This window comes from Ascaphus truei, chromosome 4 (assembly GCF_040206685.1).
Source record: "Ascaphus truei isolate aAscTru1 chromosome 4, aAscTru1.hap1, whole genome shotgun sequence".
Classification (NCBI taxonomy): domain Eukaryota; kingdom Metazoa; phylum Chordata; class Amphibia; order Anura; family Ascaphidae; genus Ascaphus; species Ascaphus truei.
In genome coordinates this window covers 2460854-2487099 of record NC_134486.1, presented here as the reverse complement: position 1 = coordinate 2487099, position 26246 = coordinate 2460854, and the positions used below count along the sequence as shown (strand labels likewise).

Here is a 26246-nt window from a genome sequence, read left to right as displayed (position 1 = left end):
ACCCCTCTATATGTGTCTCTTACATACATGTGTATGGGAGCTGCAGCCTGGCACAGACACTAATGTGCTGGGGGGGATACAGGGGGTAATCACAGGGAGCAGCAAGGAGCAGGTAATCCTGCAATATACTCACATATCAGCTGTACCCCCCTATATGTGTCTCTTACATACATGTGTATGGGAGCTGCAGCCTGGCACAGACACTAATGTGCTGGGGGGATACAGGGGGTAATCACAGGGAGCAGCAAGGAGCAGGTAATCCTGCAATATACTCACATATCAGCTGTACCCCTCTATATGTGTCTCTTACATACATGTGTATGGGAGCTGCAGCCTCGCACAGACACTAATGTGCTGGGGGGATACAGGGGGTAATCACAGGGAGCAGCAAGGAGCAGGTAACCCTGCAATATACTCACATATCAGCTGTACCCCTCTATATGTGTCTCTTACATACATGTGTATGGGAGCTGCAGCCTGGCACAGACACTAATGTGCTGGGGGGGATACAGGGGGTAATCACAGGCAGCAGCAAGGAGCAGGTAATCCTGCAATATACTCACATATCAGCTGTACCCCTCTATATGTGTCTCTTACATACATGTGTATGGAAGCTGCAGCCTGGCACAGACACTAATGTGCTGGGGGGATACAGGGGGTAATCACAGGGAGCAGCAAGGAGCAGGTAACCCTGCAATATACTCACATATCAGCTGTACCCCTCTATATGTGTCTCTTACATACATGTGTATGGGAGCTGCAGCCTGGCACAGACACTAATGTGCTGGGGGGATACAGGGGGTAATCACAGGCAGCAGCAAGGAGCAGGTAATCCTGCAATATACTCACATATCAGCTGTACCCCTCTATATGTGTCTCTTACATACATGTGTATGGGAGCTGCAGCCTGGCACAGACACTAATGTGCTGGGGGGGATACAGGGGGTAATCACAGGGAGCAGCAAGGAGCAGGTAACCCTGCAATATACTCACATATCAGCTGTACCCCTCTATATGTGTCTCTTACATACATGTGTATGGGAGCTGTAGCCTGGCACAGACACTAATGTGCTGGGGGGGATACAGGGGGTAATCACAGGGAGCAGCAAGGAGCTGGTAATCCTGCAATATACTCACATATCAGCTGTACCCCTCTATATGTGTCTCTTACATACATGTGTATGGGAGCTGCAGCCTGGCACAGACACTAATGTGCTGGGGGGGATACAGGGGGTAATCACAGGGAGCAGCAAGGAGCAGGTAACCCTGCAAAATACTCACATATCAGCTGTACCCCTCTATATGTGTCTCTTACATACATGTGTATGGGAGCTGCAGCCTGGCACAGACACTAATGTGCTGGGGGGATACAGGGGGTAATCACAGGGAGCAGCAAGGAGCAGGTAACCCTGCAATATACTCACATATCAGCTGTACCCCTCTATATGTGTCTCTTACATACATGTGTATGGGAGCTGCAGCCTGGCACAGACACTAATGTGCTGGGGGGGGATACAGGGAGTAATCACAGGGAGCAGCAAGGAGCAGGTAATCCTGCAATATACTCACATATCAGCTGTACCCCTCTATATGTGTCTCTTACATACATGTGTATGGGGGCTGCAGCCTGGCACAGACACTAATGTGCTGGGGGTGATACAGGGGGTAATCACAGGGAGCAGCAAGGAGCAGGTAATCCTGCAATATACTCACATATCAGCTGTACCCCTCTATATGTGTCTCTTACATACATGTGTATGGGGGCTGCAGCCTGGTACAGACACTAATGTGCTGGGGGGATACAGGGGGTAATCACAGGGAGCAGCAAGGAGCAGGTAACCCTGCAATATACTCACATATCAGCTGTACCCCTCTATATGTGTCTCTTACATACATGTGTATGGGAGCTGCAGCCTGGCACAGACACTAATGTGCTGGGGGGGATACAGGGGGTAATCACAGGGAGCAGCAAGGAGCAGGTAACCATGCAATATACTCACATATCAGCTGTACCCCTCTATATGTGTCTCTTACATACATGTGTATGGGAGCTGCAGCCTGGCACAGACACTAATGTGCTGGGGGGGATACAGGGGGTAATCACAGGGAGCAGCAAGGAGCAGGTAACCATGCAATATACTCACATATCAGCTGTACCCCTCTATATGTGTCTCTTACATACATGTGTATGGGAGCTGCAGCCTGGCACAGACACTAATGTGCTGGGGGGGATACAGGGGGTAATCACAGGGAGCAGCAAGGAGCAGGTAACCCTGCAATATACTCACATATCAGCTGTACCCCTCTATATGTGTCTCTTACATACATGTGTATGGGGGCTGCAGCCTGGCACAGACACTAATGTGCTGGGGGGATACAGGGGGTAATCACAGGCAGCAGCAAGGAGCAGGTAACCCTGCAATATACTCACATATCAGCTGTACCCCTCTATATGTGTCTCTTACATACATGTGTATGGGAGCTGCAGCCTGGCACAGACACTAATGTGCTGGGGGGATACAGGGGGTAATCACAGGGAGCAGCAAGGAGCAGGTAACCCTGCAATATACTCACATATCAGCTGTACCCCTCTATATGTGTCTCTTACATACATGTGTATGGGAGCTGCAGCCTGGCACAGACACTAATGTGCTGGGGGGGATACAGGGGGTAATCACAGGGAGCAGCAAGGAGCAGGTAACCCTGCAATATACTTACATATCAGCTGTACCCTCTATATGTGTCTCTTACATACATGTGTATGGGAGCTGCAGCCTGGCACAGACACTAATGTGCTGGGGGGGATACAGGGGGTAATCACAGGGAGCAGCAAGGAGCAGGTAATCCTGCAATATACTCACATATCAGCTGTACCCCTCTATATGTGTCTCTTACATACATGTGTATGGGAGCTGCAGCCTGGCACAGACACTAATGTGCTGGGGGGGATACAGGGGGTAATCACAGGGAGCAGAAAGGAGCAGGTAATCCTGCAATATACTCACATATCAGCTGTACCCCTCTATATGTGTCTCTTACATACATGTGTATGGGAGCTGCAGCCTGGCACAGACACTAATGTGCTGGGGGGGATACAGGGGGTAATCACAGACAGCAGCAAGGAGCAGGTAATCCTGCAATATACTCACATATCAGCTGTACCCCTCTATATGTGTCTCTTACATACATGTGTATGGGAGCTGCAGCCTGGCACAGACACTAATGTGCTGGGGGGGATACAGGGGGTAATCACAGGGAGCAGCAAGGAGCAGGTAATCCTGCAATATACTCACATATCAGCTGTACCCCTCTATATGTGTCTCTTACATACATGTGTATGGGAGCTGCAGCCTGGCACAGACACTAATGTGCTGGGGGGGATACAGGGGGTAATCACAGGGAGCAGCAAGGAGCAGGTAACCCTGCAATATACTCACATATCAGCTGTATCCCTCTATATGTGTCTCTTACATACATGTGTATGGGAGCTGCAGCCTGGCACAGACACTAATGTGCTAGGGGGGATACAGGGGGTAATCACAGGGAGCAGCAAGGAGCAGGTAACCCTGCAATATACTCACATATCAGCTGTACCCCTCTATATGTGTCTCTTACATACATGTGTATGGGAGCTGCAGCCTGGCACAGACACTAATGTGCTGGGGGGATACAGGGGGTAATCACAGGCAGCAGCAAGGAGCAGGTAACCCTGCAATATACTCACATATCAGCTGTACCCCTCTATATGTGTCTCTTACATACATGTGTATGGGAGCTGCAGCCTGGCACAGACACTAATGTGCTGGGGGGATACAGGGGGTAATCACAGGGAGCAGCAAGGAGCAGGTAACCCTGCAATATACTCACATATCAGCTGTACCCCTCTATATGTGTCTCTTACATACATGTGTATGGGAGCTGCAGCCTGGCACAGACACTAATGTGCTGGGGGGGATACAGGGGGTAATCACAGGGAGCAGCAAGGAGCAGGTAACCCTGCAATATACTCACATATCAGCTGTACCCCTCTATATGTGTCTCTTACATACATGTGTATGGGAGCTGCAGCCTGGCACAGACACTAATGTGCTGGGGGGATACAGGGGGTAATCACAGGGAGCAGCAAGGAGCAGGTAATCCTGCAATATACTCACATATCAGCTGTACCCCTCTATATGTGTCTCTTACATACATGTGTATGGGAGCTGCAGCCTGGCACAGACACTAATGTGCTGGGGGGATACAGGGGGTAATCACAGGCAGCAGCAAGGAGCAGGTAACCCTGCAATATACTCACATATCAGCTGTACCCCTCTATATGTGTCTCTTACATACATGTGTATGGGAGCTGCAGCCTGGCACAGACACTAATGTGCTGGGGGGATACAGGGGGTAATCACAGGGAGCAGCAAGGAGCAGGTAATCCTGCAATATACTCACATATCAGCTGTACCCCTCTATATGTGTCTCTTACATACATGTGTATGGGAGCTGCAGCCTGGCACAGACACTAATGTGCTGGGGGGGATACAGGGGGTAATCACAGGGAGCAGCAAGGAGCAGGTAACCCTGTAATATACTCACATATCAGCTGTACCCCTCTATATGTGTCTCTTACATACATGTGTATGGGAGCTGCAGCCTGGCACAGACACTAATGTGCTGGGGGGATACAGGGGGTAATCACAGGGAGCAGCAAGGAGCAGGTAATCCTGCAATATACTCACATATCAGCTGTACCCCTCTATATGTGTCTCTTACATACATGTGTATGGGGGCTGCAGCCTGGCACAGACACTAATGTGCTGGGGGGATACAGGGGGTAATCACAGGGAGCAGCAAGGAGCAGGTAACCCTGCAATATACTCACATATCAGCTGTGCCCCTCTATATGTGTCTCTTACATACATGTGTATGGGAGCTGCAGCCTGGCACAGACACTAATGTGCTGGGGGGGATACAGAGGGTAATCACAGGCAGCAGCAAGGAGCAGGTAACCCTGCAATATACTCACATATCAGCTGTACCCCTCTATATGTGTCTCTTACATACATGTGTATGGGAGCTGCAGCCTGGCACAGACACTAATGTGCTGGGGGGGATACAGGGGGTAATCACAGGGAGCAGCAAGGAGCAGGTAATCCTGCAATATACTCACATATCAGCTGTACCCCTCTATATGTGTCTCTTACATACATGTGTATGGTAGCTGCAGCCTGGCACAGACACTAATGTGCTGGGGGGATACAGGGGGTAATCACAGGGAGCAGCAAGGAGCAGGTAATCCTGCAATATACTCACATATCAGCTGTACCCCTCTATATGTGTCTCTTACATACATGTGTATGGGAGCTACAGCCTGGCACAGGCACTAATGTGCTGGGGGGATACAGGGGGTAATCACAGGGAGCAGCAAGGAGCAGGTAACCCTGCAATATACTCACATATCAGCTGTACCCCTCTATATGTGTCTCTTACATACATGTGTATGAGAGCTGCAGCCTGGCACAGACACTAATGTGCTGGGGGGGATACATGGGGGTAATCACAGGGAGCAGCAAGGAGCAGGTAACCCTGCAATATACTCACATATCAGCTGTACCCCTCTATATGTGTCTCTTACATACATGTGTATGGGAGCTGCAGCCTGGCACAGACACTAATGTGCTGGGGGGATACAGGGGGTAATCACAGGGAGCAGCAAGGAGCAGGTAATCCTGCAATATACTCACATATCAGCTGTACCCCTCTATATGTGTCTCTTACATACATGTGTATGGGAGCTGCAGCCTGGCACAGACACTAATGTGCTGGGGGGGATACAGGGGGTAATTACAGGGAGCAGCAAGGAGCAGGTAACCCTGCAATATACTCACATATCAGCTGTACCCCTCTATATGTGTCTCTTACATACATGTGTATGGGAGCTGCAGCCTGGCACAGACACTAATGTGCTGGGGGGATACAGGGGGTAATCACAGGGAGCAGCAAGGAGCAGGTAACCCTGCAATATACTCACATATCAGCTGTACCCCTCTATATGTGTCTCTTACATACATGTGTATGGGAGCTGCAGCCTGGCACAGACACTAATGTGCTGGGGGGGATACAGGGGGTAATCACAGGGAGCAGCAAGGAGCAGGTAACCCTGCAATATACTCACATATCAGCTGTACCCCTCTATATGTGTCTCTTACATACATGTGTATGGGAGCTGCAGCCTGGCACAGACACTAATGTGCTGGGGGGGATACAGGGAGTAATCACAGGCAGCAGCAAGGAGCAGGTAACCCTGCAATATACTCACATATCAGCTGTACCCCTCTATATGTGTCTCTTACATACACGTGTATGGGAGCTGCAGCCTGGCACAGACACTAATGTGCTGGGGGGGATACAGGGGGTAATCACAGGGAGCAGCAAGGAGCAGGTAATCCTGCAATATACTCACATATCACCTGTACCCCTCTATATGTGTCTCTTACATACACGTGTATGGGAGCTGCAGCCTGGCACAGACACTAATGTGCTGGGGGGGGGGATACAGGGGGTAATCACAGGGAGCAGCAAGGAGCAGGTAACCCTGCAATATACTCACATATCAGCTGTACCTCTCTATATGTGTCTCTTACATACATGTGTATGGGGGCTGCAGCCTGGCACACACACTAATGTGCTGGGGGGGATACAGGGGGTAATCACAGGCAGCAGCAAGGAGCAGGTAATCCTGCAATATACTCACATATCAGCTGTACCCCTCTATATGTCTCTCTTACATACATGTGTATGGGAGCTGCAGCCTGGCACAGACCCTAATGTGCTGGGGGGATACAGGGGGTAATCACAGGCAGCAGCAAGGAGTAGGTAATCCTGCTATATACTCACATATCAGCTGTACCCCTCTATATGTGTCTCTTACATACATGTGTATGGGAGCTGCAGCCTGGCACAGACACTAATGTGCTGGGGGGGATACAGGGGGTAATCACAGCGAGCAGCAAGGAGCAGGTAACCCTGCAATATACTCACATATCAGCTGTACCCCTCTATATGTGTCTCTTACATACATGTGTATGGGAGCTGCAGCCTGGCACATACACTAATGTGCTGGGGGGGATACAGGGGGTAATCACAGGGAGCAGCAAGGAGCAGGTAATCCTGCAATATACTCACATATCAGCTGTACCCCTCTATATGTGTCTCTTACATACATGTGTATGGGAGCTGCAGCCTGGCACAGACACTAATGTGCTGGGGGGGATACAGGGGGTAATCACAGGCAGCAGCAAGGAGCAGGTAACCCTGCAATATACTCACATATCAGCTGTACCCCTCTATATGTGTCTCTTACATACATGTGTATGGGAGCTGCAGCCTGGCACAGACACTAATGTGCTGGGGGGGATACAGGGGGTAATCACAGGGAGCAGCAAGGAGCAGGTAATCCTGCAATATACTCACATATCAGCTGTACCCCTCTATATGTGTCTCTTACATACATGTGTATGGGAGCTGCAGCCTGGCACAGACACTAATGTGCTGGGGGGATACAGGGGGTAATCACAGGGAGCAGCAAGGAGCAGGTAACCCTGCAATATACTCACATATCAGCTGTACCCCTCTATATGTGTCTCTTACATACATGTGTATGGGAGCTGCAGCCTGGCACAGACACTAATGTGCTGGGGGGATACAGGGGGTAATCACAGGGAGCAGCAAAGAGCAGGTAATCCTGCAATATACTCACATATCAGCTGTACCCCTCTATATGTGTCTCTTACATACATGTGTATGGGAGCTGCAGCCTGGCACAGACACTAATGTGCTGGGGGGGATACAGGGGGTAATCACAGGGAGCAGCAAGGAGCAGGTAATCCTGCAATATGCTCACATATCAGCTGTACCCCTCTATATGTGTCTCTTACATACATGTGTATGAGAGCTGCAGCCTGGCACAGACACTAGTGTGCTGGGGGGATACAGGGGGTAATCACAGGGAGCAGCAAGGAGCAGGTAATCCTGCAATATACTCACATATCACCTGTACCCCTCTATATGTGTCTCTTACATACATGTGTATGGGAGCTGCAGCCTGGCACAGACACTAATGTGCTGGGGGGGGGATACAGGGGGTAATCACAGGGAGCAGCAAGGAGCAGGTAACCCTGCAATATACTCACATATCAGCTGTACCCCTCTATATGTGTCTCTTACATACATGTGTATGGGAGCTGCAGCCTGGCACAGACACTAATGTGCTGGGGGGGATACAGGGGGTAATCACAGGCAGCAGCAAGGAGCAGGTAATCCTGCAATATACTCACATATCAGCTGTACCCCTTTATATGTGTCTCTTACATACATGTGTATGGGAGCTGCAGCCTGGCACAGACACTAATGTGCTGGGGGGGATACAGGGGGTAATCACAGGGAGCAGCAAGGAGCAGGTAATCCTGCAATATACTCACATATCAGCTGTACCCCTCTATATGTGTCTCTTACATACATGTGTATGGGAGCTGCAGCCTGGCACAGACACTAATGTGCTGGGGGGGATACAGGGGGTAATCACAGGGAGCAGCAAGGAGCAGGTAATCCTGCAATATACTCACATATCAGCTGTACCCCTCTATATGTGTCTCTTACATACATGTGTATGGGAGCTGCAGCCTGGCACAGACACTAATGTGCTGGGGGGATACAGGGGGTAATCACAGGGAGCAGCAAGGAGCAGGTAACCCTGCAATATACTCACATATCAGCTGTACCCCTCTATATGTGTCTCTTACATACATGTGTATGGGAGCTGCAGCCTGGCACAGACACTAATGTGCTGGGGGGATACAGGGGGTAATCACAGGGAGCAGCAAAGAGCAGGTAATCCTGCAATATACTCACATATCAGCTGTACCCCTCTATATGTGTCTCTTACATACATGTGTATGGGAGCTGCAGCCTGGCACAGACACTAATGTGCTGGGGGGGATACAGGGGGTAATCACAGGCAGCAGCAAGGAGCAGGTAATCCTGCAATATACTCACATATCAGCTGTACCCCTCTATATGTGTCTCTTACATACATGTGTATGGGAGCTGCAGCCTGGCACAGACACTAGTGTGCTGGGGGGATACAGGGGGTAATCACAGGGAGCAGCAAGGAGCAGGTAATCCTGCAATATACTCACATATCACCTGTACCCCTCTATATGTGTCTCTTACATACATGTGTATGGGAGCTGCAGCCTGGCACAGACACTAATGTGCTGGGGAGGGGATACAGGGGGTAATCACAGGGAGCAGCAAGGAGCAGGTAACCCTGCAATATACTCACATATCAGCTGTACCCCTCTATATGTGTCTCTTACATACATGTGTATGGGAGCTGCAGCCTGGCACAGACACTAATGTGCTGGGGGGGATACAGGGGGTAATCACAGGCAGCAGCAAGGAGCAGGTAATCCTGCAATATACTCACATATCAGCTGTACCCCTCTATATGTGTCTCTTACATACATGTGTATGGGAGCTGCAGCCTGGCACAGACACTAATGTGCTGGGGGGGGATACAGGGAGTAATCACAGGGAGCAGCAAGGAGCAGGTAATCCTGCAATATACTCACATATCAGCTGTACCCCTCTATGTGTGTCTCTTACATACATGTGTATGGGAGCTGCAGCCTGGCACAGACACTAATGTGCTGGGGGGGATACAGGGGGTAATCACAGGGAGCAGCAAGGAGCAGGTAACCCTGCAATATACTCACATATCAGCTGTACCCCTCTATATGTGTCTCTTACATACATGTGTATGGGAGCTGCAGCCTGGCACAGACACTAATGTGCTGGGGGGATACAGGGGGTAATCACAGGCAGCAGCAAGGAGCAGGTAACCCTGCAATATACTCACATATCAGCTGTACCCCTCTATATGTGTCTCTTACATACATGTGTATGGGAGCTGCAGCCTGGCACAGACACTAATGTGCTGGGGGGATACAGGGGGTAATCACAGGGAGCAGCAAGGAGCAGGTAATCCTGCAATATACTCACATATCAGCTGTACCCCTCTATATGTGTCTCTTACATACATGTGTATGGGAGCTGCAGCCTGGCACAGACACTAATGTGCTGGGGGGATACAGGGGGTAATCACAGGCAGCAGCAAGGAGCAGGTAATCCTGCAATATACTCACATATCAGCTGTACCTCTCTATATGTGTCTCTTACATACATGTGTATGGGAGCTGCAGCCTGGCACAGACACTAATGTGCTGGGGGGATACAGGGGGTAATCACAGGCAGCAGCAAGGAGCAGGTAATCCTGCAATATACTCACATATCAGCTGTACCCCTCTATATGTGTCTCTTACATACATGTGTATGGGAGCTGCAGCCTGGCACAGACACTAATGTGCTGGGGGGGATACAGGGTGTAATCACAGGGAGCAGCAAGGAGCAGGTAACCCTGCAATATACTCACATATCAGCTGTACCCCTCTATATGTGTCTCTTACATACATGTGTATGGGAGCTGCAGCCTGGCACAGACACTAATGTGCTGGGGGGGATACAGGGAGTAATCACAGGGAGCAGCAAGGAGCAGGTAACCCTGCAATATACTCACATATCAGCTGTACCCCTCTATATGTGTCTCTTACATACATGTGTATGGGAGCTGCAGCCTGGCACAGACACTAATGTGCTGGGGGGATACAGGGGGTAATCACAGGGAGCAGCAAGGAGCAGGTAACCCTGCAATATACTCACATATCAGCTGTACCCCTCTATATGTGTCTCTTACATACATGTGTATGGGAGCTGCAGCCTGGCACAGACACTAATGTGCTGGGGGGATACAGGGGGTAAGAACAGGGAGCAGCAAGGAGCAGGTAACCCTGCAATATACTCACATATCAGCTGTACCCCTCTATATGTGTCTCTTACATACATGTGTATGGGAGCTGCAGCCTGGCACAGACACTAATGTGCTGGGGGGATACAGGGGGTAATCACAGGCAGCAGCAAGGAGCAGGTAATCCTGCAATATACTCACATATCAGCTGTACCCCTCTATATGTGTCTCTTACATACATGTGTATGGGAGCTGCAGCCTGGCACAGACACTAATGTGCTGGGGGGATACAGGGGTAATCACAGGCAGCAGCAAGGAGCAGGTAATCCTGCAATATACTCACATATCAGCTGTACCCCTCTATATGTGTCTCTTACATACATGTGTATGGGACATATCAGCTGTAACCCTCTATATGTGTCTCTTACATACATGTGTATGGGAGCTGCAGCCTGGCACAGACACTAATGTGCTGGGGGGATACAGGGGGTAATCACAGGGAGCAGCAAGGAGCAGGTAACCCTGCAATATACTCACATATCAGCTGTACCCCTCTATATGTGTCTCTTACATACATGTGTATGGGAGCTGCAGCCTGGCACAGACACTAATGTGCTGGGGGGGGGATACAGGGAGTAATCACAGGGAGCAGCAAGGAGCAGGTAACCCTGCAATATACTCACATATCAGCGGTACCCCTCTATATGTGTCTCTTACATACATGTGTATGGGAGCTGCAGCCTGGCACAGACACTAATGTGCTGGGGGGATACAGGGGGTAATCACAGGGAGCAGCAAGGAGCAGGTAATCCTGCAATATACTCACATATCAGCTGTACCCCTCTATATGTGTCTCTTACATACATGTGTATGGGAGCTGCAGCCTGGCACAGACACTAATGTGCTAGGGGGGATACAGGGGGTAATCACAGGGAGCAGCAAAGAGCAGATAATCCTGCAATATACTCACATATCAGCTGTACCCCTCTATATGTGTCTCTTACATACATGTGTATGAGAGCTGCAGCCTGGCACAGACACTAATGTGCTGGGGGGATACAGGGGGTAATCACAGGGAGCAGCAAGGAGCAGGTAATCCTGCAATATACTCACATATCAGCTGTACCCCTCTATATGTGTCTCTTACATACATGTGTATGGGAGCTGCAGCCTGGCACAGACACTAATGTGCTGGGGGGGATACAGGGGGTAATCACAGGGAGCAGCAAGGAGCAGGTAATCCTGCAATATACTCACATATCACCTGTACCCCTCTATATGTGTCTCTTACATACATGTGTATGGGAGCTGCAGCCTGGCACAGACACTAATGTGCTGGGGGGGATACAGGGGGTAATCACAGGCAGCAGCAAGGAGTAGGTAATCCTGCAATATACTCACATATCAGCTGTACCCCTCTATATGTGTCTCTTACATACATGTGTATGGGAGCTGCAGCCTGGCACAGACACTAATGTGCTGGGGGGGATACAGGGGGTAATCACAGGCAGCAGCAAGGAGCAGGTAACCCTGCAATATACTCACACATCAGCTGTACCCCTCTATATGTGTCTCTTACATACATGTGTATGGGAGCTGCAGCCTGGCACAGACACTAATGTGCTGGGGGGATACAGGGGTAATCACAGGCAGCAGCAAGGAGCAGGTAATCCTGCAATATACTCACATATCAGCTGTACCCCTCTATATGTATGTGTCTCTTACATACATGTGTATGGGACATATCAGCTGTAACCCTCTATATGTGTCTCTTACATACATGTGTATGGGAGCTGCAGCCTGGCACAGACACTAATGTGCTGGGGGGATACAGGGGGTAATCACAGGGAGCAGCAAGGAGCAGGTAACCCTGCAATATACTCACATATCAGCTGTACCCCTCTATATGTGTCTCTTACATACATGTGTATGGGAGCTGCAGCCTGGCACAGACACTAATGTGCTGGGGGGGATACAGGGGGTAATCACAGGGAGCAGCAAAGAGCAGGTAATCCTGCAATATACTCACATATCAGCTGTACCCCTCTATATGTGTCTCTTACATACATGTGTATGAGAGCTGCAGCCTGGCACAGACACTAATGTGCTGGGGGGATACAGGGGGTAATCACAGGGAGCAGCAAGGAGCAGGTAATCCTGCAATATACTCACATATCACCTGTACCCCTCTATATGTGTCTCTTACATACATGTGTATGGGAGCTGCAGCCTGGCACAGACACTAATGTGCTGGGGGGGGGATACAGGGGGTAATCACAGGCAGCAGCAAGGAGCAGGTAACCCTGCAATATACTCACATATCAGCTGTACCCCTCTATATGTGTCTCTTACATACATGTGTATGGGAGCTGCAGCCTGGCACAGACACTAATGTGCTGGGGGGGATACAGGGGGTAATCACAGGGAGCAGCAAGGAGCAGGTAATCCTGCAATATACTCACATATCAGCTGTACCCCTCTATATGTGTCTCTTACATACATGTGTATGGGAGCTGCAGCCTGGCACAGACACTAATGTGCTGGGGGGGATACAGGGGGTAATCACAGGGAGCAGCAAGGAGCAGGTAATCCTGCAATATACTCACATATCAGCTGTACCCCTCTATATGTGTCTCTTACATACATGTGTATGGGAGCTGCAGCCTGGCACAGACACTAATGTGCTGGGGGGGGGATACAGGGAGTAATCACAGGGAGCAGCAAGGAGCAGGTAATCCTGCAATATACTCACATATCAGCTGTACCCCTCTGTGTGTGTCTCTTACATACATGTGTATGGGACCTGCAGCCTGGCACAGACACTAATGTGCTGGGGGGGATACAGGGGGTAATCACAGGGAGCAGCAAGGAGCAGGTAATCCTGCAATATACTCACATATCAGCTGTACCCCTCTATATGTGTCTCTTACATACATGTGTATGGGAGCTGCAGCCTGGCACAGACACTAATGTGCTGGGGGGATACAGGGGGTAATCACAGGGAGCAGCAAGGAGCAGGTAATCCTGCAATATACTCACATATCAGCTGTACCCCTCTATATGTGTCTCTTACATACATGTGTGTGGGGGCTGCAGCCTGGCACAGACACTAATGTGCTGGGGGGGATACAGGGGGTAATCACAGGCAGCAGCAAGGAGCAGGTAACCCTGCAATATACTCACATATCAGCTGTACCTCTCTATATGTGTCTCTTACATACATGTGTATGGGAGCTGCAGCCTGGCACAGACACTAATGTGCTAGGGGGGATACAGGGGGTAATCACAGGGAGCAGCAAGGAGCAGGTAACCCTGCAATATACTCACATATCAGCTGTACCCCTCTATATGTGTCTCTTACATACATGTGTATGGGAGCTGCAGCCTGGCACAGACACTAATGTGCTGGGGGGGATACAGGGGGTAATCACAGGCAGCAGCAAGGAGCAGGTAATCCTGCAATATACTCACATATCAGCTGTACCCCTCTATATGTGTCTCTTACATACATGTGTATGGGAGCTGCAGCCTGGCACAGACACTAATGTGCTGGGGGGGATACAGGGGGTAATCACAGGCAGCAGCAAGGAGCAGGTAATCCTGCAATATACTCACATATCAGCTGTACCCCTCTATATGTGTCTCTTACATACATGTGTATGGGAGCTGCAGCCTGGCACAGACACTAATGTGCTGGGGGGGATACAGGGTGTAATCACAGGGAGCAGCAAGGAGCAGGTAACCCTGCAATATACTCACATATCAGCTGTACCCCTCTATATGTGTCTCTTACATACATGTGTATGGGAGCTGCAGCCTGGCACAGACACTAATGTGCTGGGGGGGATACAGGGAGTAATCACAGGGAGCAGCAAGGAGCAGGTAACCCTGCAATATACTCACATATCAGCTGTACCCCTCTATATGTGTCTCTTACATACATGTGTATGGGAGCTGCAGCCTGGCACAGACACTAATGTGCTGGGGGGGATACAGGGGGTAATCACAGGGAGCAGCAAGGAGCAGGTAACCCTGCAATATACTCACATGTCAGCTGTACCCCTCTATATGTGTCTCTTACATACATGTGTATGGGAGCTGCAGCCTGGCACAGACACTAATGTGCTGGGGGGATACAGGGGGTAATCACAGGGAGCAGCAAGGAGCAGGTAACCCTGCAATATACTCACATATCAGCTGTACCCCTCTATATGTGTCTCTTACATACATGTGTATGGGAGCTGCAGCCTGGCACAGACACTAATGTGCTGGGGGGATACAGGGGGTAATCACAGGCAGCAGCAAGGAGCAGGTAACCCTGCAATATACTCACATATCAGCTGTACCCCTCTATATGTGTCTCTTACATACATGTGTATGGGAGCTGCAGCCTGGCACAGACACTAATGTGCTGGGGGGATACAGGGGGTAATCACAGGCAGCAGCAAGGAGCAGGTAATCCTGCAATATACTCACATATCAGCTGTACCCCTCTATATGTGTCTCTTACATACATGTGTATGGGAGCTGCAGCCTGGCACAGACACTAATGTGCTGGGGGGGATACAGGGAGTAATCACAGGGAGCAGCAAGGAGCAGGTAATCCTGCAATATACTCACATGTCAGCTGTACCCCTCTATATGTGTCTCTTACATACATGTGTATGGGAGCTGCAGCCTGGCACAGACACTAATGTGCTGGGGGGATACAGGGGGTAATCACAGGGAGCAGCAAGGAGCAGGTAACCCTGCAATATACTCACATATCAGCTGTACCCCTCTATATGTGTCTCTTACATACATGTGTATGGGACATATCAGCTGTAACCCTCTATATGTGTCTCTTACATACATGTGTATGGGAGCTGCAGCCTGGCACAGACACTAATGTGCTGGGGGGATACAGGGGGTAATCACAGGGAGCAGCAAGGAGCAGGTAACCCTGCAATATTCTCACATATCAGCTGTACCCCTCTATATGTGTCTCTTACATACATGTGTGTGGGAGCTGCAGCCTGGCACAGACACTAATGTGCTGGGGGGGGGATACAGGGAGTAATCACAGGGAGCAGCAAGGAGCAGGTAACCCTGCAATATACTCACATATCAGCGGTACCCCTCTATATGTGTCTCTTACATACATGTGTATGGGAGCTGCAGCCTGGCACAGACACTAATGTGCTGGGGGGATACAGGGGGTAATCACAGGGAGCAGCAAGGAGCAGGTAATCCTTCAATATACTCACATATCACCTGTACCCCTCTATATGTGTCTCTTACATACATGTGTATGGGAGCTGCAGCCTGGCACAGACACTAATGTGCTGGGGGGGATACAGGGGGTAATCACAGGCAGCAGCAAGGAGCAGGTAATCCTGCAATATACTTACATATCAGCTGTACCCCTCTATATGTGTCTCTTACATACATGTGTATGGGAGCTGCAGCCTGGCACAGACACTAATGTGCTGGGGGGGGATACAGGGGGTAATCACAGGCAGCAGCAAGGAGCAGGTAATCCTGCAATATACTCACATATCAGCTGTACCCCTCTATATGTGTCTCTTACATACATGTGTATGGGGGCTGCAGCCTGGCACAGACACTAATGTGCTGGGGGGATACAGGGGGTAATCACAGGGAGCAGCAAGGAGCAGGTAACCCTGCAATATACTCACATATCAGCTGTACCCCTCTATATGTGTCTCTTACATACATGTGTATGGGAGCTGCAGCCTGGCACAGACACTAATGTGCTGGGGGGGGATACAGGGGGTAATCACAGGGAGCAGCAAGGAGCAGGTAACCCTGCAATATACTCACATATCAGCTGTACCCCTCTATATGTGTCTCTTACATACATGTGTATGGGAGCTGCAGCCTGGCACAGACACTAATGTGCTGGGGGGATACAGGGGGTAATCACAGGGAGCAGCAAGGAGCAGGTAACCCTGCAATATACTCACATATCAGCTGTACCCCTCTATATGTGTCTCTTACATACATGTGTATGGGAGCTGCAGCCTGGCACAGACACTAATGTGCTGGGGGGATACAGGGAGTAATCACAGGGAGCAGCAAGGAGCAGGTAATCCTGCAATATACTCACATATCAGCTGTACCCCTCTATGTGTGTCTCTTACATACATGTGTATGGGAGCTGCAGCCTGGCACAGACACTAATGTGCTGGGGGGGGGATACAGGGGGTAATCACAGGGAGCAGCAAGGAGCAGGTAATCCTGCAATATACTCACATATCAGCTGTACCCCTCTATGTGTGTCTCTTACATACATGTGTATGGGAGCTGCAGCCTGGCACAGACACTAATGTGCTGGGGGGATACAGGGGGTAATCACAGGGAGCAGCAAGGAGCAGGTAATCCTGCAATATACTCACATATCAGCTGTACCCCTCTATATGTGTCTCTTACATACATGTGTATGGGAGCTGCAGCCTGGCACAGACACTAATGTGCTGGGGGGGATACAGGGGGTAATCACAGGGAGCAGCAAGGAGCAGGTAACCCTGCAATATACTCACATATCAGCTGTACCCCTCTATATGTGTCTCTTACATACATGTGTATGGGAGCTGCAGCCTGGCACAGACACTAATGTGCTGGGGGGATACAGGGGGTAATCACAGGGAGCAGCAAGGAGCAGGTAATCCTGCAATATACTCGCATATCAGCTGTACCCCTCTATATGTGTCTCTTACATACATGTGTATGGGAGCTGCAGCCTGGCACAGACACTAATGTGCTGGGGGGGATACAGGGGGTAATCACAGGGAGCAGCAAGGAGCAGGTAACCCTGCAATATACTCACATATCAGCTGTACCCCTCTATATGTGTCTCTTACATACATGTGTATGGGAGCTGCAGCCTGGCACAGACACTAATGTGCTGGGGGGGGATACAGGGAGTAATCACAGGGAGCAGCAAGGAGCAGGTAACCCTGCAATATACTCACATATCAGCTGTACCCCTCTATATGTGTCTCTTACATACATGTGTATGGGAGCTGCAGCCTGGCACAGACACTAATGTGCTGGGGGGGATACAGGGGGTAATCACAGGGAGCAGCAAGGAGCAGGTAACCCTGCAATATACTCACATGTCAGCTGTACCCCTCTATATGTGTCTCTTACATACATGTGTATGGGAGCTGCAGCCTGGCACAGACACTAATGTGCTGGGGGGATACAGGGGGTAATCACAGGGAGCAGCAAGGAGCAGGTAACCCTGCAATATACTCACATATCAGCTGTACCCCTCTATATGTGTCTCTTACATACATGTGTATGGGAGCTGCAGCCTGGCACAGACACTAATGTGCTGGGGGGATACAGGGGGTAATCACAGGGAGCAGCAAGGAGCAGGTAACCCTGCAATATACTCACATATCAGCTGTACCCCTCTATATGTGTCTCTTACATACATGTGTATGGGAGCTGCAGCCTGGCACAGACACTAATGTGCTGGGGGGATACAGGGAGTAATCACAGGGAGCAGCAAGGAGCAGGTAATCCTGCAATATACTCACATATCAGCTGTACCCCTCTATGTGTGTCTCTTACATACATGTGTATGGGAGCTGCAGCCTGGCACAGACACTAATGTGCTGGGGGGGGGATACAGGGGGTAATCACAGGGAGCAGCAAGGAGCAGGTAATCCTGCAATATACTCACATATCAGCTGTACCCCTCTATGTGTGTCTCTTACATACATGTGTATGGGAGCTGCAGCCTGGCACAGACACTAATGTGCTGGGGGGATACAGGGGGTAATCACAGGGAGCAGCAAGGAGCAGGTAATCCTGCAATATACTCACATATCAGCTGTACCCCTCTATATGTGTCTCTTACATACATGTGTATGGGAGCTGCAGCCTGGCACAGACACTAATGTGCTGGGGGGGATACAGGGGGTAATCACAGGGAGCAGCAAGGAGCAGGTAACCCTGCAATATACTCACATATCAGCTGTACCCCTCTATATGTGTCTCTTACATACATGTGTATGGGAGCTGCAGCCTGGCACAGACACTAATGTGCTGGGGGGATACAGGGGGTAATCACAGGGAGCAGCAAGGAGCAGGTAATCCTGCAATATACTCACATATCAGCTGTACCCCTCTATATGTGTCTCTTACATACATGTGTATGGGAGCTGCAGCCTGGCACAGACACTAATGTGCTGGGGGGGATACAGGGGGTAATCACAGGGAGCAGCAAGGAGCAGGTAACCCTGCAATATACTCACATATCAGCTGTACCCCTCTATATGTGTCTCTTACATACATGTGTATGGGAGCTGCAGCCTGGCACAGACACTAATGTGCTGGGGGGGGATACAGGGAGTAATCACAGGGAGCAGCAAGGAGCAGGTAACCCTGCAATATACTCACATATCAGCTGTACCCCTCTATATGTGTCTCTTACATACATGTGTATGGGAGCTGCAGCCTGGCACAGACACTAATGTGCTGGGGGGGATACAGGGGGTAATCACAGGGAGCAGCAAGGAGCAGGTAACCCTGCAATATACTCACATGTCAGCTGTACCCCTCTATATGTGTCTCTTACATACATGTGTATGGGAGCTGCAGCCTGGCACAGACACTAATGTGCTGGGGGGATACAGGGGGTAATCACAGGGAGCAGCAAGGAGCAGGTAACCCTGCAATATACTCACATATCAGCTGTACCCTCTATATGTGTCTCTTACATACATGTGTATGGGGGCTGCAGCCTGGCACAGACACTAATGTGCTGGGGGGATACAGGGGGTAATCACAGGGAGCAGCAAGGAGCAGGTAATCCTGCAATATACTCACATATCAGCTGTACCCCTCTATATGTGACTCTTACATACATGTGTATGGGAGCTGCAGCCTGGCACAGACACTAATGTGCTGGGGGGGATACAGGGGGTAATCACAGGGAGCAGCAAGGAGCAGGTAACCCTGCAATATACTCACATATCAGCTGTACCCCTCTATATGTGTCTCTTACATACATGTGTATGGGAGCTGCAGCCTGGCACAGACACTAATGTGCTGGGGGGGATACAGGGGGTAATCACAGGGATCAGCAAGGAGCAGGTAACCCTGCAATATACTCACATATCAGCTGTACCCCTCTATATGTGTCTCTTACATACACGTGTATGGGAGCTGCAGCCTGGCACAGACACTAATGTGCTGGGGGGGATACAGGGGGTAATCACAGGGAGCAGCAAGGAGCAGGTAATCCTGCAATATACTCGCATATCAGCTGTACCCCTCTATATGTGTCTCTTACATACATGTGTATGGGAGCTGCAGCCTGGCACAGACACTAATGTGCTGGGGGGGATACAGGGGGTAATCACAGGGAGCAGCAAGGAGCAGGTAACCCTGCAATATACTCACATATCAGCTGTACCCCTCTATATGTGTCTCTTACATACATGTGTATGGGAGCTGCAGCCTGGCACAGACACTAATGTGCTGGGGGGGGATACAGGGAGTAATCACAGGGAGCAGCAAGGAGCAGGTAACCCTGCAATATACTCACATATCAGCTGTACCCCTCTATATGTGTCTCTTACATACATGTGTATGGGAGCTGCAGCCTGGCACAGACACTAATGTGCTGGGGGGGATACAGGGGGTAATCACAGGGAGCAGCAAGGAGCAGGTAACCCTGCAATATACTCACATGTCAGCTGTACCCCTCTATATGTGTCTCTTACATACATGTGTATGGGAGCTGCAGCCTGGCACAGACACTAATGTGCTGGGGGGATACAGGGGGTAATCACAGGGAGCAGCAAGGAGCAGGTAACCCTGCAATATACTCACATATCAGCTGTACCCCTCTATATGTGTCTCTTACATACATGTGTATGGGAGCTGCAGCCTGGCACAGACACTAATGTGCTGGGGGGATACAGGGGGTAATCACAGGGAGCAGCAAGGAGCAGGTAACCCTGCAATATACTCACATATCAGCTGTACCCCTCTATATGTGTCTCTTACATACATGTGTATGGGAGCTGCAGCCTGGCACAGACACTAATGTGCTGGGGGGATACAGGGAGTAATCACAGGGAGCAGCAAGGAGCAGGTAATCCTGCAATATACTCACATATCAGCTGTACCCCTCTATGTGTGTCTCTTACATACATGTGTATGGGAGCTGCAGCCTGGCACAGACACTAATGTGCTGGGGGGGGGATACAGGGGGTAATCACAGGGAGCAGCAAGGAGCAGGTAATCCTGCAATATACTCACATATCAGCTGTACCCCTCTATGTGTGTCTCTTACATACATGTGTATGGGAGCTGCAGCCTGGCACAGACACTAATGTGCTGGGGGGATACAGGGGGTAATCACAGGGAGCAGCAAGGAGCAGGTAATCCTGCAATATACTCACATATCAGCTGTACCCCTCTATATGTGTCTCTTACATACATGTGTATGGGAGCTGCAGCCTGGCACAGACACTAATGTGCTGGGGGGGATACAGGGGGTAATCACAGGGAGCAGCAAGGAGCAGGTAACCCTGCAATATACTCACATATCAGCTGTACCCCTCTATATGTGTCTCTTACATACATGTGTATGGGAGCTGCAGCCTGGCACAGACACTAATGTGCTGGGGGGATACAGGGGGTAATCACAGGGAGCAGCAAGGAGCAGGTAATCCTGCAATATACTCACATATCAGCTGTACCCCTCTATATGTGTCTCTTACATACATGTGTATGGGAGCTGCAGCCTGGCACAGACACTAATGTGCTGGGGGGGATACAGGGGGTAATCACAGGGAGCAGCAAGGAGCAGGTAACCCTGCAATATACTCACATATCAGCTGTACCCCTCTATATGTGTCTCTTACATACATGTGTATGGGAGCTGCAGCCTGGCACAGACACTAATGTGCTGGGGGGGGATACAGGGAGTAATCACAGGGAGCAGCAAGGAGCAGGTAACCCTGCAATATACTCACATATCAGCTGTACCCCTCTATATGTGTCTCTTACATACATGTGTATGGGAGCTGCAGCCTGGCACAGACACTAATGTGCTGGGGGGGATACAGGGGGTAATCACAGGGAGCAGCAAGGAGCAGGTAACCCTGCAATATACTCACATGTCAGCTGTACCCCTCTATATGTGTCTCTTACATACATGTGTATGGGAGCTGCAGCCTGGCACAGACACTAATGTGCTGGGGGGATACAGGGGGTAATCACAGGGAGCAGCAAGGAGCAGGTAACCCTGCAATATACTCACATATCAGCTGTACCCTCTATATGTGTCTCTTACATACATGTGTATGGGGGCTGCAGCCTGGCACAGACACTAATGTGCTGGGGGGATACAGGGGGTAATCACAGGGAGCAGCAAGGAGCAGGTAATCCTGCAATATACTCACATATCAGCTGTACCCCTCTATATGTGACTCTTACATACATGTGTATGGGAGCTGCAGCCTGGCACAGACACTAATGTGCTGGGGGGGATACAGGGGGTAATCACAGGGAGCAGCAAGGAGCAGGTAACCCTGCAATATACTCACATATCAGCTGTACCCCTCTATATGTGTCTCTTACATACATGTGTATGGGAGCTGCAGCCTGGCACAGACACTAATGTGCTGGGGGGGATACAGGGGGTAATCACAGGGATCAGCAAGGAGCAGGTAACCCTGCAATATACTCACATATCAGCTGTACCCCTCTATATGTGTCTCTTACATACACGTGTATGGGAGCTGCAGCCTGGCACAGACACTAATGTGCTGGGGGGGATACAGGGGGTAATCACAGGGAGCAGCAAGGAGCAGGTAATCCTGCAATATACTCACATATCAGCTGTACCCCCCTATATGTGTCTCTTACATACATGTGTATGGGAGCTGCAGCCTGGCACAGACACTAATGTGCTGGGGGGGATACAGGGGGTAATCACAGGGAGCAGCAAGGAGCAGGTAACCCTGCAATATACTCACATATCAGCTGTACCCCTCTATATGTGTCTCTTACATACATGTGTATGGGAGCTGCAGCCTGGCACAGACACTAATGTGCTGGGGGGGATACAGGGGGTAATCACAGGGAGCAGCAAGGAGCAGGTAATCCTGCAATATACTCACATATCAGCTGTACCCCTCTATATGTGTCTCTTACATACATGTGTATGGGACCTGCAGCCTGACACAGACACTAATGTGCTGGGGGGATACAGGGGGTAATCACAGGGAGCAGCAAGGAGCAGGTAATCCTGCAATATACTCACATATCAGCTGTACCCCTCTATATGTGTCTCTTACATACATGTGTATGGGAGCTGCAGCCTGGCACAGACACTAATGTGCTGGGGGGATACAGGGGGTAATCACAGGGAGCAGCAAGGAGCAGGTAACCCTGCAATATACTCACATATCAGCTGTACCCCTCTATATGTGTCTCTTACATACATGTGTATGGGAGCTGCAGCCTGGCACAGACACTAATGTGCTGGGGGGGATACAGGGGGTAATCACAGGGAGCAGCAAGGAGCAGGTAATCCTGCAATATACTCACATATCAGCTGTACCCCTCTATATGTGTCTCTTACATACATGTGTATGGGAGCTGCAGCCTGGCACAGACACTAATGTGCTGGGGGGATACAGGGGGTAATCACAGGGAGCAGCAAGGAGCAGGTAATCCTGCAATATACTCACATATCAGCTGTACCCCTCTATATGTGTCTCTTACATACATGTGTATGGGACATATCAGCTCTAACCCTCTATATGTGTCTCTTACATACATGTGTATGGGAGCTGCAGCCTGGCACAGACACTAATGTGCTGGGGGGATACAGGGGGTAATCACAGGGAGCAGCAAGGAGCAGGTAATCCTGCAATATACTCACATATCACCTGTACCCCTCTATATGTGTCTCTTACATACATGTGTATGGGAGCTGCAGCCTGGCACAGACACTAATGTGCTGGGGGGGGATACAGGGAGTAATCACAGGGAGCAGCAAGGAGCAGGTAACCCTGCAATATACTCACATATCAGCGGTACCCCTCTATATGTGTCTCTTACATACATGTGTATGGGAGCTGCAGCCTGGCACAGACACTAATGTGCTGGGGGGATACAGGGGGTAATCACAGGCAGCAGCAAGGAGCAGGTAACCCTGCAATATACTCACATATCAGCTGTACCCCTCTATATGTGTCTCTTACATACATGTGTATAGGAGCTGCAGCCTGGCACACACACTAATGTGCTGGGGGGGGGATACAGGGGGTAATCACAGGGAGCAGCAAGGAGCAGGTAATCCTGCAATATACTCACATATCAGCTGTACCCCTCTATATGTGTCTCTTACATACATGTGTATGGGAGCTGCAGCCTGGCACAGACACTAATGGGCTGGGGGGATACAGGGAGTAATCACAGGCAGCAGCAAGGAGCAGGTAACCCTGCAATATACTCACATATCAGCTGTACCCCTCTATATGTGTCTCTTACATACATGTGTATGGGAGCTGCAGCCTGGCACAGACACTAATGTGCTGGGGGGATACAGGGGGTAATCACAGGGAGCAGCAAGGAGCAGGTAACCCTGCAATATACTCACATATCAGCTGTACCCCTCTATATGTGTCTCTTACATACATGTGTATGGGAGCTGCAGCCTGGCACAGACACTAATGTGCTGGGGGGGATACAGGGGGTAATCACAGGGAGCAGCAAGGAGCAGGTAACCCTGCAATATACTCACATATCAGCTGTACCCCTCTATATGTGTCTCTTACATACATGTGTATGGGAGCTGTGAGTAATCCTGCAATTTACTCATATATAAGCTGTACCCCTCTATATGTGTCTCTTACATACATGTGTATGGAGCTGTGAGCACTGCGGTGTCAGGACTCGCACCCCGGGGAGAGGTGGCTCTACTACTGTATTCCAATGATATCTCATAAGGGGAGAATTGGCAATCGGATTAATCCTCGGATCAACATCCTTCCCATGCATACTTATTTGTTATATCCCTCATTACATTTCTTCCCTTTTATGCAGGCACTACCAGCACGGACAGAGGGGCACTGCCCACTACCAGCACGGACAGAGGGGCACTGCCCACTACCAGCACGGACAGAGGGGCACTGCCCACTACCAGCACGGACAGAGGGGCGCTGCCCACTACTAGCATGGACAGAGGGAAGCTGCCCACTACCAGCATGGACAGAGGGGTGCTGCCCACTTCCAGTATGGACAGAGGGGTGCTGCCCACTACCAGCATGGACAGAGGGGTACTGCCCACTACCAGCATGGACAGAGGGGCACTGCCCTCTACCAGCATGGACAGAGGGGTGCTGCCCACTACCGGCATGGACAGAGGGGTGCTGCCCACTACCAGCATGGACAGAGGGGCGCTGCCCACTACCGGCATGGACAGAGGGGTGCTGCCCACTACCGGCATGGACAGAGGGGCACTGCCCATTGCCAGCATGGACAGAGGGGCGCTGCCCACTGCCAGCATGGACAGAGGGGCGCTGCCCACTGCCAGCATGGACAGAGGTGCGCTGCCCACTGCCAGCATGGACAGAGGGGCGCTGCCCACTACCAGCATGGACAGAGGGGCGCTGCCCACTGCCAGCATGGACAGAGGAGTGCTGCCCACTACCGACATGGACAGAGGGGTGCTGCCCACTACCGGCATGGACAGAGGGGCGCTGCCCACTACCAGCATGGACAGAGGGGCGCTGCCCACTACCTGCATGGACAGAGGAGCACTGCCCACTACCAGCATGGACAGAGGGGTGCTGCCCACTACCAGCATGGACAGAGGAGCACTGCCCACTACCAGCATGGACAGAGGAGCGCTGCCCACTACCAGCACGGACAGAGGGGCGCTGCCCACTACCAGCATGGGCAGAGAGGCGCTGCCCACTACCAGCATGGACAGAGGGGCGCTGCCCACTACCAGCATGGACAGAGGGGCGCTGCCCACTACCAGCATGGGCAGAGAGGCGCTGCCCACTACCAGCATGGACAGAGAAGCGCTGCCCACTACCAGCATGGACAGAGGGGCGCTGCCCACTACCAGCATGGGCAGAGAGGCGCTGCCCACTACCAGCATGGACAGAGGGGCGCTGCCCACTACCGGCATGGATCCCCGCGTGCTAAGTGAGTATAGCAGATCTTGTGGTGGCGCTGAGATCTGCACGGTGGGAATATCGGGGTATTTTGCATTATGTGAGTCACACACCCAAACTAATTAATCTTGTGTTCTTATAGAGCCGCTAGCAGGTAACATCTCATGTCCCATCTCTGTAAGGGATTTCTGCCAGAAGGGCGAGTGAGGGATTTCTTCCCGACGGGTATTACC

General features: G+C 50.7%; 2 protein-coding genes across 4 annotated transcripts in view; both read left to right on the top strand.

Moving 5' to 3' along the window:
* Positions 1 to 26246, top strand: part of LOC142492496 (uncharacterized) — a 300526-nt gene that overhangs the window by 234023 nt on the left and 40257 nt on the right. The window lies entirely within an intron of this gene.
* LOC142492508 (uncharacterized) overlaps positions 1 to 26246 on the top strand; it is a 42940-nt gene that overhangs the window by 1012 nt on the left and 15682 nt on the right. For all 3 annotated transcript variants that reach the window (XM_075595199.1, XM_075595198.1, XM_075595197.1), the window contains exon 2: positions 24935 to 26044. In XM_075595199.1, coding sequence (XP_075451314.1) covers positions 24935 to 26044 — 1110 coding nt within the window. The remainder of the gene's footprint in view (positions 1 to 24934; positions 26045 to 26246) is intronic.